The sequence below is a fragment of the Bos taurus genome, chromosome 1 (assembly GCF_002263795.3).
Source record: "Bos taurus isolate L1 Dominette 01449 registration number 42190680 breed Hereford chromosome 1, ARS-UCD2.0, whole genome shotgun sequence".
NCBI lineage: Eukaryota > Metazoa > Chordata > Mammalia > Artiodactyla > Bovidae > Bos > Bos taurus.
The window spans coordinates 130,935,912-130,955,702 of NC_037328.1; the positions used below are offsets into that span (position 1 = coordinate 130,935,912).

The 19,791-nt window shown below is 40.0% G+C and overlaps 1 protein-coding gene across 2 annotated transcripts; it reads left to right on the forward strand.

Moving 5' to 3' along the window:
- The first annotated feature begins 7,118 nt into the window (after positions 1-7,118).
- On the forward strand, positions 7,119-18,868 carry DBR1 (debranching RNA lariats 1). 2 transcript variants are annotated; one of them, XM_005201876.5, is made up of 8 exons: positions 7,119-7,459; positions 8,309-8,433; positions 10,349-10,429; positions 12,189-12,274; positions 13,367-13,591; positions 17,030-17,110; positions 17,360-17,505; positions 17,978-18,868. In XM_005201876.5, the coding sequence occupies exons 1-8, from the start codon at positions 7,263-7,265 to the stop codon at positions 18,669-18,671; spliced, it is 1,635 nt and encodes a 544-aa protein (XP_005201933.1). In that variant the 5' UTR covers positions 7,119-7,262; the 3' UTR covers positions 18,672-18,868. The 2 variants fall into 2 exon arrangements, with proteins under 2 accessions (XP_005201933.1, NP_001073759.1); NM_001080290.1 differs by lacking the exon at positions 10,349-10,429 and having other exon boundaries at positions 7,228-7,459; positions 17,978-18,862.
- Positions 18,869-19,791: the final 923 nt, after the last annotated feature.

The following is a 19,791-nucleotide window of genomic DNA, read 5'->3' on the forward strand; positions in this document are numbered from 1 at the left end:
CTGTGGGTTAAGCAACTGTTTTTTCTTTAATAATGAGAAAAGAACTCCTTTAGAGAATAATAATCAGAAGACCAAGGATCCTGGAAATTAATTCACTCAACAAAATGTATTTACTAGGTACCTACTATGTGCCAGGAACTGTGGTCAGGGGTGCTAATACAATTAACAAGAAAGGCACATTCCCTGTTATCACAGAGCTTTCAAAAAAGGAAAGAGAGGAACTTCCCTGGCAGTCCAGTGGTTAGGACTCTGCTTCCACTTTCCACTGCAGGGGACATGAGTTCAATCTTAGGGAACTAATATCACACCTGTGACACTGGGGGAGGGTGGGGAAGAAGAGAGACAAGTCATTAGAATGTAGGATGACTAGTGAAAGGGTGTGGGGCTAAGAGAGGGTCTACGAGGAAACCTCATCAGGACTAAAGTCATAAGAAGTCCTTTTGGTAGAGGTGGCTCCCAAGCTCTGACCTAAAGGGTCAACAGAAACAGACCAGGCAAAGCTCTGTGTGCTGCTCCACACAGAGCGTGGCTTTTCCATAAATATTTGTCTAATGAAACAATTAAGACACCACTTCACTGCATTTAGATGTGGAAACACTGACAGATCTTCCAAGATCAATGCTAGGACAAGGACCTCAATTATTTATAGGAAAAGAGACACTATAAAACCAGCAGGGCTTCAGATGGCTTACCATCTTCTGGATTACTGGGGACTCCAAATTCAGACTTAAATTTAAGAAAGTGGGGAAACTACTGGACCATTCAGGTATGACCTAAATCAAATCCCTTGTGACTACACAGTGGAAGTGAGAAATAGATTTAAGGGACTAGATCTGATAGAGTGCCTGATGAACTATGGACGGAGGTTCGTGACATTGTACAGGAGACAGGGAGCAAGACCATCCACAAGAAAAAGAAATGCAAAACAGCAAAATGGCTGTGTGAGGAGGCCTTACAAATAGCTGTGAAAAGAAGAGAAGCAAAAAGCAAAGGAGAAAAAGAAAGACACACCCATTTGAATGCAGAGTTCCAAAGAACACCAAGGAGAGATAAGAAAGCCTTCCTTAGCAATCAATGCAAAGAAATAAAGGAAAACAATAGAATAAGAAAGACTAGATAGGGATCTCTTCAAGAAAATTAGGGATACCAAGGGAACATTTCATGCAAAGATGGGCTCAATAAAGAACAGAAATGGTATGGACCTAACAGAAGCAGAAGATATTAAGAAGAGGTGGCAAGAATACACAGAAGAACTATACCAAAAAGATCTTCACGACCCAGATAATCATGATGGTGTGATCACTCACCTAGAGCCAGACATCCTGGAATGTGAAGTCAAGTGGGCCTTAGGAAGTATCACTACGAACAAAGCTAGTGGAGGTGACAGAATACCAGTTGAGCTATTTAAAGTCCTAAAGGATGATGCTGTGCTGCACTCAATATGTCAGCAAATTTGGAAAACTCAGCAGTGGCCACAGGACTGGAAAAGGTCAGTTTTCATTCCAATCCCAAAGAAAGGCAATGCCAAAGAATGCTCAAACTACCGCACAATTGCACTTATTTCACATGCTAGTAAAGTAATGCTCAAAATTCTCCAAGCCAAGCTTCAGCAATACATAAACCGTGAACTTCCAGATGTTCAAGCTGGTTTTAGAAAAGGCAGAGGAACCAGAGACCAAATTGCCAACATCCACTGGATCATGGAAAAAGCAAGAGAGTTCCAGAAAAACATGTATTTCTGCTTTATTGACTATGCCAAGCCTTTGACCGTGTGGATCACAATAAACCGTGGAAAATTCTGAAAGAGATAGGAATACCAGATCACCTGACCTGCCTCTTGAGAAACCTGTATACAGGTCAGGAAGTAACAGTTAGAACTGGATATGGAACAACAGACTGGTTCCAAATAGGAAAAGGAGTACATCAAGGCTGTATTTTGTCACGCTGCTTATTTAACTTATATGCAGAGTACATCATGAGAAACGCTGGGCTGGAGGAAGCACAAGCTGAAATCAAAATTGCCAGGAGAAATATCCATAACCTCAGATACGCAGATGACACCACCCTTATGGCAGAAAGTGAAGAACTAAAGAGCCTCTTGATGAAAGTGAAAGAGGAGAGAGAAAAAGTTGGCTTAAAGCTCAACATTCAGAAAACTGAGATCATGGCATCCGGTCCCATCACTTCATGGCAAATAGATGGAGAAACAGTGGCTGACTTTATTTTTCTGGACTCCAAAATACTGCGGATGGTGATTGCAGCCATGAAATTAAAAGACGCTTACTCCTTGGAAGGAAAGTTATGACCAACCTAAACAGCATATTCAAAAGCAGAGACATTACTTTGCCAACAAAGGTCTGTCTAGTCAAGGCTATGGTTTTTCCAGTAGTCATGTATGGATGTGAGAGTTGGATTATAAAGAATGCTGAGCCCAGAAGAATTGATACTTTTGAATTGTGGTGTTGGAGAAGACGCTTGAGAGTCCCTTGGACTGCAAGGAGATTCAAACAGTCCATCCTAAAGGAGATCAGTCCTGGGTGTTCATTGGAGGGACTGATGTTGAAGCTGAAACTCCAATACTTTGGCCACTTGATGCAGAGAGCTGACTCATTTGAAAAGACCCTGATGCTGAGAAAGTAGAGGGCAGGAGGAAAAGGGGACGAGAAAGGATGAGATGGTTGGATGGCATCACCAACATAACGGACATGGGTTTGGGTGGACTCTGGGAGTTGCTGATGGACAGGGAGGCCTGGCATGCTGAGGTTCATGGGGTCGCAAAGAGTCGGACATGACTAAGTGACTGAACTGAACTGAAAAGACACCCACATCCCCACTCCAAGCAATAATGACCATAGTAGGCAAATGAGTTTGAAAATGGAGATGTAAAGGTGACAAGTTAGGCAAAGTAAATTCAATCTTCACCATTTACAAGACAGGAATGGAATCTGAAAAGACACCAAACCTATAAACAAGAGATATTGTTAGCTTTAAATAAAAAAGTCTGATGAAATTAGGAAGTCTGATGGAAGGTCTGACAAGTTAAAAATGCAGAGCCTAGAGTCGCCGCAGAACTCTTTTTATTAATATATCTCTGTGATGTTTGCCTCTCTAGTTTTCCCACGGCAGACTTGCTCACTTGTTTCTTGCAATTAGTGTACTGCCTGGAGAAGGCAATGGCACCCCACTCCAGTACTCTTGCCTGGAAAATCCCATGGACGGAGGAGCCTGGTGGGCTGCAGTCCATGGGGTCGCTAGGAGCCGGACAGGACTGAGCGACTTCACTTTGACTTTCATGCATTGGAGGAGGAAATGGCAACCCACTCCAGTGTTCTTGCCTGGAGAATCCCATGGACAGAGGAGCCTGGTGGGCTGCTGTCTACGGGGTCGCACAGAGTCGGACACGACTGAAGTGACTTAGCAGCAGCAGCAGCATCAGGTGTGGTAGTGCCACAACCACTTAGTTCAATTACAAGATACAGATAGCAGGGATGGATGTTTTATCTTGATGTTTATAACATTTTATTTATAAACTGACTAGAAAACTCACTGCCCAGATAGCTCCATAGCTCATTCCCTTATTTCGTGAAGCTCAGTGTCACCCTATCAACATAGTCTTGCAGAACCACCCTACATTCATTAAGTGCCCTACCCCTACCACAGCACTTCCGATTCCCTCACTCTGTTCTAAATCATCCATCTTTTAAATGCAGTTCTTTCCTGTGTTATTTATTTTTATTCAACTCTTACTTGGCTGGATTTCATTGTCAAGTCATATTTTTTCAAGAGGGGCTCATGGGTATTGTCTCCTTGGAGGCCTTTCATGGCTGAAAATATCTTGCTTCTTGCCTTTTGCTTGAATGATATCTAAGCTGGTATAACACACAAGAATACAGAACCCATTTTAGGTATTTTAAGCAAAAAGATTATAAAATTATTGGGTAAACAGGGAGGGAATAGTTTACTCCGGATCAGGAACAGCAAGAAGTTTACCATCACTAAATGAGCTCGGGGTGCTGAGCTGCCACAACTGTTGCCAGAGCCAGAAGAGAAAAGAAATGGTTTTTACTTTTCTTCTACCTCCTAACTTTACACAAATGTTTCTCATTTGCAAAACCTAATCCAGACTTCAGCTGGCAAGGAACTCTAAGAAATGTAGTTTCTTAGCTTCTAGCCCCTGCACCACATGAATGGGCAGATATATATGTTTCTAAATATTTCAGTGTGTGTTTTCTAAAAACAAGGGAATCCTTTATGTAGCCATAGTAAAATGATCAAGATCAGGAAATTAACACTGATACAGTGCTATCTAATTTACCGATTTTATTCAGATTTTGCAATTATCTTAATAATGTATTTTTATAGCAGCACATAGCATTCAGTTCTCACAAATCTTCAGTATCCTTTGGTTTTTAATCTTTCTCAGTCTGTCCTTGTATTTCACAACAATCATATTAAAAATAAAAGACAGGCCAGGTAGTTTAATATTTTTTGTCAATTTCAATTTATCTCCTATCTTTCAAGATTAGATTCAGGTTATGCATTTTTTGTAGGAATACCACAGAAATAATGTAAGTCATCTCAGGAGACACATGATGTGGATTTGTCCATTCCTAGTGAGATTAACTTTGATCACTCTATTAAGTGGTGTCTGTAAGGTTTCTCTAGTGTAAAATCCCTATTTGTCTCCTTGTTAAAAAAAAAGAAAAGTATCTTTTGGAAAGAAACTTTGAGATCATACAAGTGAAGTGCAAGTCGCTCAGTCCTATCTGACTCTTTGTGACCCCATGGATTGCAGCCAGTCAGGTTCCTCTGTCAATGGAATTCTCCAGGCAAGAATAAATGAGTGGGTTGCTATTTCCTTCTCCAATAATTGAGATCATATAAATAGCTTCAAATAATAGATACGTTGAGACTATATAAGTATCCTGTGTGTGTGTATGTCCGCGTGTGCTCAGTCGCTTCAGTCGTGTCTGAGTCTTTGTGACCTCATGGACGGTAGCTCCCCAGGCTCCTCTGTCCATGGAATCCTCCAGGCAAGAATACTGGAGTGGGTTGCCATGCCCTCCTCCAGGGGATCTTCCCGACCTAGGGATTGAACCCAGGTCTCCTGTGTCTCCTGTATTGCAGATGGATTCTTAACCGCTGAGTTACCATGGAAGCCCTATAAATATCCTATTACTCTTCAAAGTTTTTCCTAGTTGTTTTAACATTCATTGAAAATTCTTACTTGGAACAGTGATGATGATGATGGTAAATGGTAATTTTTAACTCCAACTTTCCTTCTATACTTATCAATCAGCATTCTTATGTAAATGTGAGCTCTCTTTTCCTATTTACTTGTTTATTCACTTACTTCTGCCAGAATGAAATAGTGTATTCTTACTTTATTCAATGGGCTAATGTCTGTTACTACAATTATGCATTTTGATGCTGAAATTGTTTCAGATTTGGCCTGTAAGAAAGCCTTCAGTCAATGTCATTTTGATGTTCCAGATTCTTTGAGTACTTCCTGTTTTCATTTTCTTTTTGTCTTTCTTTTTTATTTTTTAAATTATGAAAATATGATAACACATTTATAGGAGACTTGGAAAATACAGAACAGAGTTACATACAGTTCCACTGTATATTACAATTATTTTTTAAGTAGATTAATTAAGACTTTTAGTTGGAATTTCACTATCAAACTCTTAAAAACTAATAGAATGAATATACAGAAAAGTAGAAGCATATAGTAGGCCTAAAAGGCACAATTAGGTGAAAATACAATTTTCATACAACAGTAGGATACAAATTCTATTCCAGTTACCACAGACTATAAAATAGGGGACATATCCAGGGACATAAAACAAGGTGCAAAATTTTCATGGTCTAAAGGTATTGAAATCCTAGAGTCTGTTCTCTTATCCCTGTGGAATTATGTTAGAAATTAATATCAAAAGATATTTGAAAATAACTCACATATTTTCAAGGAGCACACCTTTTTTTTTTGGTACAAGAAGATCCAGGCTCATGTTGTACTTCTGCCTTGGAATCAACCACTTCAACAAGCAGACTTGATTTAGAGGAGAAAGGTCTTGTTGTAGCTACAAAGTTTTAATTAATATCTGTTCAGCTTTACCCTAGATTAGGCTTTTTTTAGCCTGTTTCCATAGTTCACATGTGGTTTCTTTTTTCATCTTGCTCATCATTGAGTATTGGCTTCCCTGGTGGCTCAGAGGCAAAGAATCTGCCTGCCAAGCAGGAGACACAGGTTCAATCCTTGGGTCAGGAAGATTCCCTGGAGAAGGAAATGGCAACACTCCAGTATTCTTGCCTGGGAAATTCCATGAACAGAGAAGCCTGGTAGGCTACAGTCCATTGAGTCACAAAAGAATGGACATGACTTAGCAACTAAACAAAATGAGTGCCTCTATCTAGATACTGTCTTTACTCTAACAGAATCAGTATTCCTGGGCTTCCCTGGTGGCTCAGACGGTAAAGAATCCGCCTGCAATGCAAGAAACCTGGGTTTGATCTCCAGAAGTTCGATTCTTTTCTTGATTAAATTTGCCATAAGGGTTTTATTTGTTTATTTGTTTCTGCCTTGGCCACAAATTCATCAACTGTCAGTCTGGTCCTTTTCCCTCCTGGATGTTTTCGAGACATTCTTCCGCTTTCATTGAGTTTGCTGTCTAGTTATACAAACGACTAGTAGGAAAATGAAGAGTCCCCGGTCCCCTTAAAAAAAAAAAAACACAAACAAAAACCCCTGATAATTTTAGAAACTCCTCGAAGAGATAATTTCAAAATCGTCAGTGGGTTTTTCAGTTTTATTTTAAATTTGTTTTTATTTTGGAGTGTCTTTTAGAAACCTTTTAATTTCTAATCAATTTCAGGCAACTATCTTTGCCGTGAGGGGTATACACCCTAAGTTTGGTTTCATATTATCAAACTACACTATTTTCGGGAATGTTTATTTTACTATTCTGGTTTTAATTTCTAGCATCTGTCAATCTGTTCGTACTCAAAAACCCGCCAAGACAGGCAAAATCCGAGTCTTTGAACTTTCCCTGCAATCCCTGAGTGGATGCTGCCCTTCCGATCCCTTTCTCGCGAGATTTGGAAAGCGGAAGTGAATTATACTACTGGAGACTTGGTTGCAGGAGGCGGCATGTCAGGAAAGGCGGGCGGCTGCTGAGCTCAGTCTGGTCTTCGCTATCTGTCCTGGGCTGGTTCTGGCTTAAGGGGTTGCGGGCAGCGCTCCCCTCTTCGGACCGGCAGGGATGCGCGTGGCTGTGGCCGGCTGTTGCCACGGCGAGCTGGACAAGATCTATGAGACGCTGGCGCTGGCGGAGCGGCGCGGCCCGGGGCGGATAGACCTTCTGCTCTGCTGCGGCGACTTCCAGGCAGTGCGCAACGAGGCCGACCTGCGTTGCATGGCCGTGCCGCCCAAGTACCGCCACATGCAAACCTTCTACAGGTGAGGGACGCGGCCCGGCCCGCGGTACGAGGTGTGGGGCAGCCAGCGGTGGGGGCTGGGTTCCAATCCCGTGTGCCTACCACTGACCAGCTGTCTCTCTTAGTTCTCGTTTCTCGTCTTTGTTCATGCTGTGTATCTAGGAACTGGCGTTTAGTAAATGTCAGTCACTTTTCTTCTTTCCATTCATCTATTTGTTTCGAAAGGGATCTCAGCCTGAGAGGGACACCTGGAGAAAGAAAGTGACAGGTTCCTCTACCTTAATGCTTGATAAAACTCTGGGACTTGTTCATTTAATGATCCAAGAGTTTTTATTGGATCCTTGCTGTGTGCTAGTCCTCGTTCAGGGCTTGCCCGATGGCTCAGAAGATGAAGAATCCGCCCGTAATGCAAGAGACGTGGGTTCGATCCCTGGGTTGGGAAGATCTCCTGGAGGAGGGCATGGCAATTCACTCCATTATTCTTGCCTGGAGAATTCCATGGACAGAGGATCCTGGCGGGCTACAGTCCATGGGGTCACAAAGAGTCGGACACTACTGAGGACTAAACACAGCACACACAAAGCAGTCCTCATTCTAGAAACTAAGGCTTTAGCAGTGAACTGACAAAAGTTTTTGAGCTCACTGAACATACTTTGGCTTGAAACCCAAAGTGGCAGCTCTTCATTCTTAAGGAAAAGGATGGGGAATTCGTTTAGGAAGAGCTTTTAAAGTTTTTATGATGAGCTCAGATTTTTTTCCTTGAGATCATTTTGCTTTTCTGCTGTGACTAATTGTATAGGCGTGCCCACTTGCGTTTCTCTGTGTCTCATTTCTGCAATACCAATTGACAACTTTTAACCTTATGTTCTAGGTATTACTCTGGGGAGAAGAAGGCCCCAGTTCTCACGATTTTCATTGGGGGAAACCATGAAGCCTCAAATCATTTGCAAGAGTTACCCTACGGTGGCTGGGTAGCACCAAACATTTATTATTTAGGTATGTGTTTATGGGTAATTTCTTGGTCTGATGGCATGGAAGAGCCTGCCAGGATTTGTATATCAGTTGATCAGCATCTTGAGATGTGTGGTGTTTGTGGACTGTCTTGATTTAAATAGTTAATTATGAAAATTTAACTAAAATAATTCACATAAGTAGGCAATCTTGAGAATATGCCCATGCATCATTTAGTGCTTTAAGCAATACTTAATGTAACTGCAAAGAGCTTCCACACTGTTTGCATTCTCTTTATTTTTTTCCTATTCCTCTTATTAAATTAAAGAAATAAACTTTTAATAATGGAAATTGTTAAACATTGATAAAATAGAGAATAGTATAATGAATCTCTGTACCTATTAACCAGCTGTAACAACGATTATCATTCTGTGTTCCTTCTTTTAACCCACTCCCCACTAAATTCTTTTGTGGAAGGAGGTGATTGTAGTATTTTAAAGCAAATCTTAGCCATCAGATTATTTCACCTGTAAATACTTTAGCATGTATTTTTAAGGGATGAAGATTTTTTAAAATACCACTACTACAGTACCAGGATTATACCAATTATCTATTATTATCTGTTACCTAGTTTATGTTCATATTTCCCTGATTATCACAAAGAAGTCTGTTTTACAGTTGACTTATTCACATAGGATCCAAACAAGGTCTGCGCATTTTATTTGATTGTCATGATTCTGGAATCTTATTAACTGTCCCTTTTCACTTTCCTCCCTACCCCTCATGCTATTTATGTTGAAGAAAATGGGGAATTTATGTGGCAGTAACAGACTTTCCTGCTTTCTAGGTTTAGCTGACTGGATTCCCTCGTGTTGTTTAGCACTCCTTTTATCCTGTGTGTTGCCTGTAATTTGCATTTAGGTTTATAGTCCTGATTAGGTTCAGGTTCATTTTTAATTCTTTTGAACTATACAGTCCTTTCATGTCTTTATTTAAATGTTTACAGATGTTTCTGAACTTTAGAAACTTCATTCTTCTTCTTTTTTACTGATTGATCTTCTTTTGACAATTGTAGTATTGTGAAAGGGTGAAATTGAAGATGATCAATCAGAAATGAAATATAGAAACTGCAGGTTCTTTATACTTTACACCTTTGACTTTTAGGTTTATAACATATAAATCCATCATAGAACATTTTCCCCTATTTCCCCCACCCCCTCCCCATATTCTATTAGGTACCAACCTCCCAGGTGACTCAGTGGTAAAGAATCTGCCTGCCAATGCAGGAGACACGAGTTTGATCCCTGGGTGGGAAAGACCCCTTGGAGAAGGAAATGGCAACCCACTCCAGTATTCTTGCCTGGAAAATCATATGGACAGAGGAGCCTGGCAGGCTACAGTCCATGGGGTCACAAAACAGTCGAACAGGACTTAATGACTGCTGCTGCTGCTAAGTTGCTTCAGTTGTGTCCGACTCTGTGCGACCCCACAGACGGCAGCCCAGCAGGCTGCTCTGTCCCTGGGATTCTCCAGACAAGAATACTGAAGTGGATTGCCATTTCCTTCTCCAATGCATGAAAGTGAAGTCACTCAGTAATGTTCGACTCTTCGAGACCCCATGGACTGTAGTCTGCCAGGCTCTTCCATCCTTGGGATTTTCCAGGCAAGAGTACTGGAGTGACTGACTACACAACAAAACCACAATTTCCCTCTTCACACACCCTGTCTCATTTGTTCCTCCCTCTCCGCTCAGTCTCTTGCCTGATTTGCTTCTAGTCCCCTCTCCCTCGTCCACCTTATATATTGTTGGCATATTTCTATGTAAAAGGGTAACCTCATCATGATACTTAATTTTCACATAATTTTAGGACTGAATGGTATTCTTGGCCTCCAAACCGTTAAGTTAGTAAAGAGATTGCTTTATCCTATAGTAATTTTATTTAATTGTGTAATTTTTCAGGTTTGGCAGGAGTAGTAAAATACCGAGGAGTAAGAATTGGTGGAATCTCTGGTATCTTTAAATCTCATGACTATCGAAAAGGTATTATTATCCTTTAAAAAAAAAAAAAGTTACATTCTTTTTTTAAAAATTGAAGTAAACTTGACTTACGTTGTTACATTAATTTCAGGTGTACAACAAAGTGGGTATTGTTATTCTGAAAATTGTTTTAATTTCTTATTATTTATTTTTATTATTATTTTAAAGTTTTTATTTTATTTTTGGCGGCACTAGTCTTTGTTGTGGTGGGAGGATGTCTCTAATTTCATTGTGGGGGCTTCTCTGGTTGTGGCTTGTGGGCTTAGTTGCCTCATGGCTGTGAGGTCTTAGTTCCCCAGCCAGGGATCAACTCTATGTCTCCTGCTTTGGAAGGTGGATTCTTAACCACCAGACCACTAGGGTCGTCCCCTGAGAATTGTTTTTAAACTTTAGAACTTGTATGCCACAGAGTAACTTAAACGTAATATATAGTTTGACTTTTTCATTGAATTTCTTTTATGAATAGGTTTGTTAAATTTATAAAATATTATATACATATGAAAACATACAGAACATTAGAATGTATCATCTGTGTATCCACCATTTAGTTTTATTTGGTATTTTGCCATTTTTAGTTTTGATTTTTAAGAAAAAAAAAAGGAGTGCAGATACAATCAAAATTCATTGTTTGTCTGTCCTCAGTCCCATCTCTCCCCTTTTTTCCTCTCTTACTTCACCAGGCAGTCACTAGTCTGAATTTGGTGTTTATCATTCACTTGATTATTTTATGTCATTACCATATCAGTTAATAGCTTTAAACATTGTATTATATAGAGTGCTTTAAACTTCATTATAAGTGTATCATTTTACATATATTTTTATGCAACATTTGTTTATATGTTTTTGAAATCCATGTTGATACATGTAACTGTATTCATTTTAATTTGTGAATAGTATTCCATTGTATAAGTATACCACACTGAATCTGAATGAATCGTAACTTGATTTTAAAGAAATAGCTTGGATTCCCATTGATTTTAAACTTTCATGAATTAAATTGGCAGCTAAAATTTTTATATCCTCAGTATAGCTATTAAATTCAAGTCTGTTCCTTGCTGCCCTGCTCCCTGTTGTAAACTGTTGGAACAGGTCTACAAAAATAGGCCATCTCATATGTAGCAGGTGGAGATGCAAATAGGAACCACTCTTTGGAGGATAATTGGTAATATCTGTGGAAATTATACAAGTATTTTGACTAAGGTATTCTACTTCTAGGAATTTATCTACAGATATAGTCCACAAGTACAAAATGATATAAACAAATTTATTTATTTCAGTCTTCTTTGTAATTGCAAAAGATGGGAACTAGTTAAGTATATCACGATATAGGGACTTCTTTGGCGATCCAGTGGTTAAGACTCCAAGCTTCCACTGCAGGGAGCTTAGGTTTAATCCCTGGTCAGGGAACTGAGATCCCACATGCCATATGCCAAATTCCCCATCCATCCTTCCCTCACTCTTCTTTCGCATTCCCCTATACCTATCAGATGGTACATCTTTTAAATCTTAAACTATGTGAATAAGCAGTGTATTCTAAAATTAAATATAATTTAATTTTAAAAATCAGAAGCCCCTCTAGTCATTTAGATTTATACTTTGTAATTACTTATTAGAAAATACCAGCATTTAGAGAGCAGGGTTTTTCAAATAAAATTTTTAAAAACCAAAAGTATTGATGACAAACATCAGTTTTGGAGCAGTATATGTATGTATTTATATTTTCAGTATTTAAAGGAGTTGAATACAACTTCTCTTCTTTAAGGTCATTTTGAGTGCCCCCCTTATAATGCAGCTACAGTAAGGAGTATATATCATGTGAGAAATATTGAAGTCTACAAATTAAAACAGGTATGTAAAAACTATACTATGGCAGACTTGAAAAAAATGTAAAGAAATTGTGTACCAGAATGTATTTTGATCAGTTTAGTCTACTACTTCCAAGAAGAGCTTAATTCTATATTTCTAAAATTTGGATCTTGAGTTGTTTTTAGGAGGTTCACAGATGAACATTTATAAATTTTTAATGGCTATACATTTATTTTAGTGATTAATAATAAAATGTTTGATCCATGATTTCAGCTACTATTCCTTAAGGTAAAGCTGATGAATACATATTGGAAAAAAGTGATAGTTTACAGAAAGTATTACTTTTTTATTTTAAATAGTGATATTAAATAGAAAATAATAGTGATAATAGAGGATATAGGAAAATCGTGAAGGTCATATTGAAACACTGGCTTAATTGGAGAGTGGGTGAGACTAGGTTTTTGTTTGTGATCCCATTTAGTGCCTGGGCTTCCCTTGTGGCTCAGCTGGTAAAGAATCTGCCTGCAATTCATGAGACCTGGGTTGGGAGGATCCCCTGGAGAAGGGAAAGGCTACCCACTCCAGTATTCTGGCCTGGAGAAATCCATGGACGGTGTAGCCCAGGGGGTCACAGAGTTGGACATGACTGAGTGACTTTCACTTTCAGTTTTCAGTGCTTAACTGGGCTAGCAATTTTCATCTGTGATAGTTCATATAAATGTCACTCAGATTCTGTGAGATAGATATTGCTCAACTTTGTCACACTAAGGGTGAGAGGCCAAGGCTCAGTTAGGTAAAGTCACCTGCCGGAGACTTCCCACACTGTTCAGTGGTAGAGTCTGCCAGGCTGAACTGAGCCTGGCAGTCTAATCAAAGTGTGTCTCTACTGAGCTGCCTTGCCATAGAAAATAAGGATCATTTATGAGGTAAAGAGAAAGTTATTTCTCTTTGCCTTGATGAGTGAGTAGCTCAGTATTTCTATAATTTCATTAAATAAAGTGTCCCTAGGATGAATTCACTGAAATCTAGAGAACTCTGTGGGTAAGTGGTTGTGTGATAGTGGAAGGAAGGCAGAGGATTCCTTTTGTTTAATCTCTTTTTAAGAGCTTGCTTTCTTTTCTTTTTCTTTTAAAGCTGAAGCAGCCTATGGACATATTCTTATCTCATGATTGGCCAAGAAGTATCTATCATTATGGAAACAAGAAGCAACTTCTTAAGACTAAATCTTTTTTCCGACAAGAAGTGGAAAATAACACACTAGGAAGTCCTGCTGCCTCCGAGCTTTTAGAGCACTTAAAACCTACTTACTGGTTTTCTGCCCACCTACATGTAAAGTTTGCAGCCTTGATGCAGCACCAGGTAGGAACCAAAATGTTTATTCTTTGATTTAATAAACGCTTACTGAACATCTATGGGCACCATGGGCACAGTTGGGAAGTTAGCGAAAGAAATCAAAGATAAGTTTCCTTTTGTGAGTAACTCAGCATCCAAATGGAAGAAGGGACAAGCAGTCAATTATAGAATAGTGTAGTAGGTCTGTGACAAAAGTGCTAGGGTACTGTGGGAGCACCTGAACCAGGCCACGGTAAGGTGGGGATGTGGACAGAGAGATGAAGGGATAGAGGAGGTCTTCTAAAGGAATTGATGTTGCCAAGAAGAAGCAGGTTATCAGGGTAATCTAGGCCAAGGGACCAGTGTGTGCACAGGCTGTAAGTCTGAGAGTGTGGCATCTTTCAGTTCAGTTCAGTCACTTAGTCGTGTCCGACTCTTTGCGACCCCATGAATCGCAGCACGCCAGGCTTCCCTGTCCATCACCAACTCCTGGAGTTCATTCAAACTCAGTCCATCGAGTCAGTGATGCCGTCCAGCCATCTCATCCTCTGTCGTTCCCTTCTCCTCCTGCCCCCAATCCCTCCCAGCATCAGAGTCTTTTCCAATGAGTCAGTTCTTCGCATGAGGTGGCCAAAGTACTGGAGTTTCAGCTTTAGCATCATTCCTTCCAAAGAACACCCAGGACTGATCTCCTTTAGAATGGACTGGTTGGATCTCCTTGCAGTCCAAGGGACTCTCAAGAGTCTTCTCCAACACCACAGTTCAAAGGCATCAATTCTTCGGCACTCTGTCTTTGGGGAAGTGCAATTGGTCTCTGGGGCTGAGGCACAGGGAGAGAGAAAGCTGGAGCAAGATCATAGCTGCCTCCCAGCCCTTCTCTGCAGTTTGGGAAAGTTGGGAGATAGTGACATGAGAGTTTCATTTCAGAAGGATTAGTTTGGCAACAGTTTTGTGTGTGGGTTGGAGTAATGTAAAGTGGGAGACAGAGCAGGCTATGTAAGTAAAAGATGAGGTTCTAACCTATGGCAAGAGGGAACACAGAACGACGCAGGCTCCAGAGATATTTTGGAAGCAGAATCATCAGAATTTAGTGACAGAGGGAGGAAAACTTCTGGAGTGCTCCTTGGGTAACTGCATAGCTGATTGTGCTTGATAGCAGGTAGATAATATAGACTTTAGAGCTAGGCTTTTATGGAAATACATGGTTCTTCCTTTCACCTCCAATTCTGACTTAATTCTGACTTTCCCATAAAGTATTCCCTAGGGAAAATGTTTAGAACACACTGGGTTAACAGAGATACCTTTTCAGAAGCTTCTCTAGAATTTCTGAGCGTCTTTATTATTTATTCGGCTGCATTGGGTCTTAGTTGCAACTCGTGGGATCGCACGTGGCACTTGGGTTCTCCCTAGTTGTGGTGCATGGGCCCCAGAGCGTGCTCTCAGGCTCAGTGGTTGCAGTGTGGGCTTAGTTGCCCCATGCATGTGGGATCTTTTTTCCCTAACCCTAATCCCTGTGTCCCCTGCATTGGAAGGTGGATTTTTTAACCACTGGACCGCCTGGGAAGTCAACCTGAGAGTCTTTAATGTCCTAATGGGCATCACCTTACTCCAGGATTGGGGATGGGGTATGCAGTGCTTCCTGAACTTACTGGACCAAATCCTTTTCTATGGTAGAGGTGTACTTCAGTGATGCTCCTCAAACACAGTCTGGAAGGTTCTGTCTGAAAACATGCCTGTGGGCCCTCTCTTATTCTCACTCCCCAGCTTCACTGGGGGAAGGAAGCAAGGTGACCTCTTTCATCTTCCTTTGGGCTATTGCCAACGTGATTATCCTCATCTCCAAGTCTTCTGTTTCTGTCAGTCACCTGCCCCGCGTCCTTGTTAATCTCTTCTGGGCTTGTGACTTTCTTGGACTGTTACTGAAGCACCTGACTTGATATTCCACCCCCACCCCCACCTGCCCAACTTAGTCTTCTGGTGTCAACCTCAGAAGCTTGTGTCTCTGAATTAAGGCTATGTTTGATCCCCTTTTTCTTGGCACCTCTGACTTCACCAGTCTTCTGTTTGAGCTCTTTACCAACACCAGAGATCACCTTTCCTCAGAACCACCGTGCTTCCCGAATCTGCTCGTGGTCTCTGTGCCTCCCACCGGCCACTCCCTCCCCACCACGGAGTCAAAACTCTCAGCAGGGTGTTGAAGAGCTTGCTTCCTTGCTGTTCTTAGTGAGTCACTTTTTACTTCTTCCAGTGTGACTTTCATGTTTGTGATCCCCCCATGTTGCTTTCTGCCAGTTCACTTTTTAAAAAGAGCTTTATTGGATTTTTATTTCCATATCAAAAAATTCACCTGTTTTAAGTGTAGAATTCAGTGATTCTTAGTAAATTTCTGGAGTTGTGCAAACATCATATATAATCCAATTTTAGAACATTTCCATCACCCCAAAAGATCCTGTGTGCCTCTTTGATGTCAGTCTGTGTTCCTGCCCTCAGCCCCAGCCAACTACTGCTTTTTATCTCTGTGGACGTACCTTTTCTGAACATTTCGTATAAGTGGAATCATAAAATAAATAGTCTTTGGTTTCTGCTTTCTTTCTTTTACTTGCTTTGAGGATCATTTTTGTAGCGAGTGTCACTATTGCTTTCATTTTTATTGGTGAATATCTACTTTGGTGTTATATCTAAGAATCTTTGCCTAACCCAGGGTTACAAAAGTTTTCTCCTATTAATTCTTCTACAAGTTTTATGGTTTTAGCTCTGCCAGTTTGCTTTTAAGCTCTTCTCTTGTCTGTTCTTTAACCTTTGTGTTATACACTTTGGTTTTTGTGTTTTATTTGCTTTAACATTATCATTACCACCATTACTTTCTGCTGTGACTACTATAAGGACTTTTCTTTTTGTCTGTGCTGGGTCTTCGTTGCTTTGCCTGGGCTTCTCTAATTGCAGTGCACAGCTCTAGTTGCGGTGTGTGGGCTTCAGTGGCTGCAGTGTGTGGGCTCAGTAATTGTAGCACCCAGTTTAGCTGTTCTGTGGCATGTGAGATCTTCCTGGACCAGGAATCAAACCTGTGTCCCCGGCACTGGCAGGCAGACTCTTAATCACTGGACCACCAGGGAAGTCCTCTTGTAAGGAAATTGAAATGCAGAGAATTTAAGTGCCTTGCTTGCCATTGTACAAGTAGAAATAGAGCTAACTTGTTTTGGAAAAGTAACAGTTGTTCCTTTAACACACAGCTTAGAGGTATGGGTAATAAAGATTATTTCTATCCTATTCAATGTATGACTTGCCTGAGATGATTTTTTTTTTTTTAATTTTTAATTGGAGGATAATTGCTTTACAATGTTGTGTTGGTTTCTGCCATAATGAACATGAATCAGCCATAGGTATACATATGACCTCTCCCTCCCCACCCCACCCACCCGAGGATGTTTTAACATTCTTTATTAAATCATAGTTCATATTTTCTAGACCATGGATAAAGGACAGTCAACCAAAGCAACCAAATTTCTAGCCTTGGACAAGTGCTTACCACACAGAGACTTTCTTCAGGTAAAGAGAAAATGAAATAACTTTGCCATGTAGTTTGCTCTTCCTATGATTAAAAAAGAAATTACTAACTATTCTTTCAGAATTTATTGTTGTTCTTTGTAATTTATATATTCTGAGTTTTCTTGGGGAATGTTTAAGTTAATGTTTTTAAGCTACTAAATTAAATTCCTAAACTGTGTTGTTATATTGACATTTCTAGAATATAAGAACGCGTATGTATTTCTTAAAATTACCGATTTCTTCCTGTAGGTAATAGAAGTAGAACATGACCCCAGTGCTCCTGATTACTTGGAATATGATGCTGAATGGCTCACTGTTCTCAGGGCTACTGATGATCTTATTAATGTGACTGAGCGCCTGTGGAATATGCCTGAGAATAATGGCCTGCATACAAGGTAAGTCTGGCCTTATTTAGGATTTGCTGTCTCCATTGTATGCACAGTTTTTGTCTCCTCCACCTTGTTATAATTTTTTTAATCAAAGGAGTTATTGTTAAACGACTGTCAGAACAAGTCAGAGTTTACCGACTGATATGAAAACTGCACTTTTTCCATCTAAGAAATCCAAGAAAATGGACTGCTGAGCACCAGCTCTAGTAAGTGTATAAGTGCATCAAACTGTACGATGGTGGAGATTTGGTTTGCACATTAAAATAATTTGTACTTGTTTTAGGGCATGAGTTAAGGACAGCTTTTTCTAAAAATTGTTTTAATTTCAGAAATGGCCCTTTGCTAAGTTAACTATAATTTTATTAATTTTGAAATGTGGTTAATTTTTTAATTCTTTCACCTGCAGTCCATACTTAGATTTCATTATTTATTGCTGAGGTCGATAAAATGTAAAAAGCTATTGTTTTTGACTTTTTAGATGGGATTACAGTGCAACAAAAGAAGCTATTAACGAAGTACTGGAGAAATTGAATCATGACCTCAAAGTTCCAAATAACTTTAGTATAACAGCTGCTTGTTATGACCCTAGCAAGCCACAGACACAGATGCAGTTGGTTCATAGGATCAGTCCTCAGACGACTGAATTTTGTGCCCAACTTGGCATCACAGACATTAACGTCAGGCTTCAGAAGGCCAAGGAAGACCAGCACTTGTGTGGTGACTATGAAGGGCAGGATGACACGGAGGGTAATGACTCTGGAGAAGACCCTAGTGAATATAACACAGACACATCTGCCCTGTCCTCTATTAATCCAGATGAGATCATGTTAGATGAAGAAGAGGAGTATGATGATAGTATTGTAAGTGCACACAGTGACACGAATACACCGTCTGTAGAACCGTCTTGTGATCAAGCTTCTGACTTTTCTGCAAGCTTCTCTGACATCAGGATCTTGCCAAGTTCCATGACTGTATCTTCTGACGATACATCGGGTTCCCCAGTGTGCAAGGAGGGGAATTCTGGTGACCCTGTGGACTTGGGGGATGGAAAGGACTTAACCACGGTGCCACTGAAGAGGCTGAGTGATGAACATGAACCTGAACAAAGAAAGAAAATCAAGAGAAGGAATCAAGCCATCTATGCTGCAGTGGATGATAATGATACAGCCTGAGACAGTTTACTTGTCTTAGTATTATATGTAGATACATGATTTTTAAGACTATATTTTTAGAATTGGATCTTTGACTCAAGACTTAAGTTTGTAATAATGAAGTTACATAAGAAGATTTTAGTTCGGTATATATTTTATCTTTAGAACTTTGTATATTTCAGATGAAAAAGATATTAAAATTTCATATATTTACTTGATTGAGTACCCCTTTTTCTGAGAACTTAATTCACTTTAATTTTTTTTCAGCAAGCACTTACTGAACACATACTTTGTACCAGTTACTCTTCTATAAGATGGCACTACAAGGATGAGTAAGACAAGGATTCTTGCCTTCAGAGAGTTACTACCACTATAAGTATTTTGGTGTATAAAATATGGCATATTTATATATATTTTTTACAGAGTTAAGTCATTATTGTATCTATACTTATATGTGCTCTCTTTTCATTTGTTATAAATATTTTCTCTGGTCAGCTCTTCAGTTCAGTTCAGTCACTCAGTCGTGTCTGACTCTTTGTGACCCATAGACTGCAGTACGCCAGGCCTCCCTGTCCATCACCAACTCCCGGAGTTTACTCAAACTCGTGTCCATTGAGTCGATGATGCCATCCAACCATCTCATCCTCTGTCGTCCCCTTCTCTTCCTGCCTTCAATCTTTCCCAGCATCAGGGTCTTTTCAAATCAGTCAGTTCTTCACATCAGGTGGCCAAAGTATTAGAGTTTCAGCTTCAACATCAGTCCTTCCAATGAACACCCAGGACCGATTTGCTTAAGGATGAACTGGTTGGATCTCCTTGCAGTCCAAGGGACTCTCAAGAGTCTTCTCCAACACCACAGTTCAAAAGCATCAATTCATTGGCACCCAGTTTTCTTTATAGTCCAACTCTCACATCCATACACGACCGCTGGGAAAACCATAGCTTTGACTAGACAGACTTTTGTTGGCAAAGTAATGTCTCTGCTTTTTAATATGCTGTCTAGGTTGGTCATAACTTTTCTTCCAAGGAGTAAGCATCTTTTAATTTCATGGCTGCAGTCACCATCTGCAGTGATTTTGGAGCCCCCCAAAAATAAAGTCTTCCACTGTTTCCCCATCAATGTCTGTCAAATATAATTGAA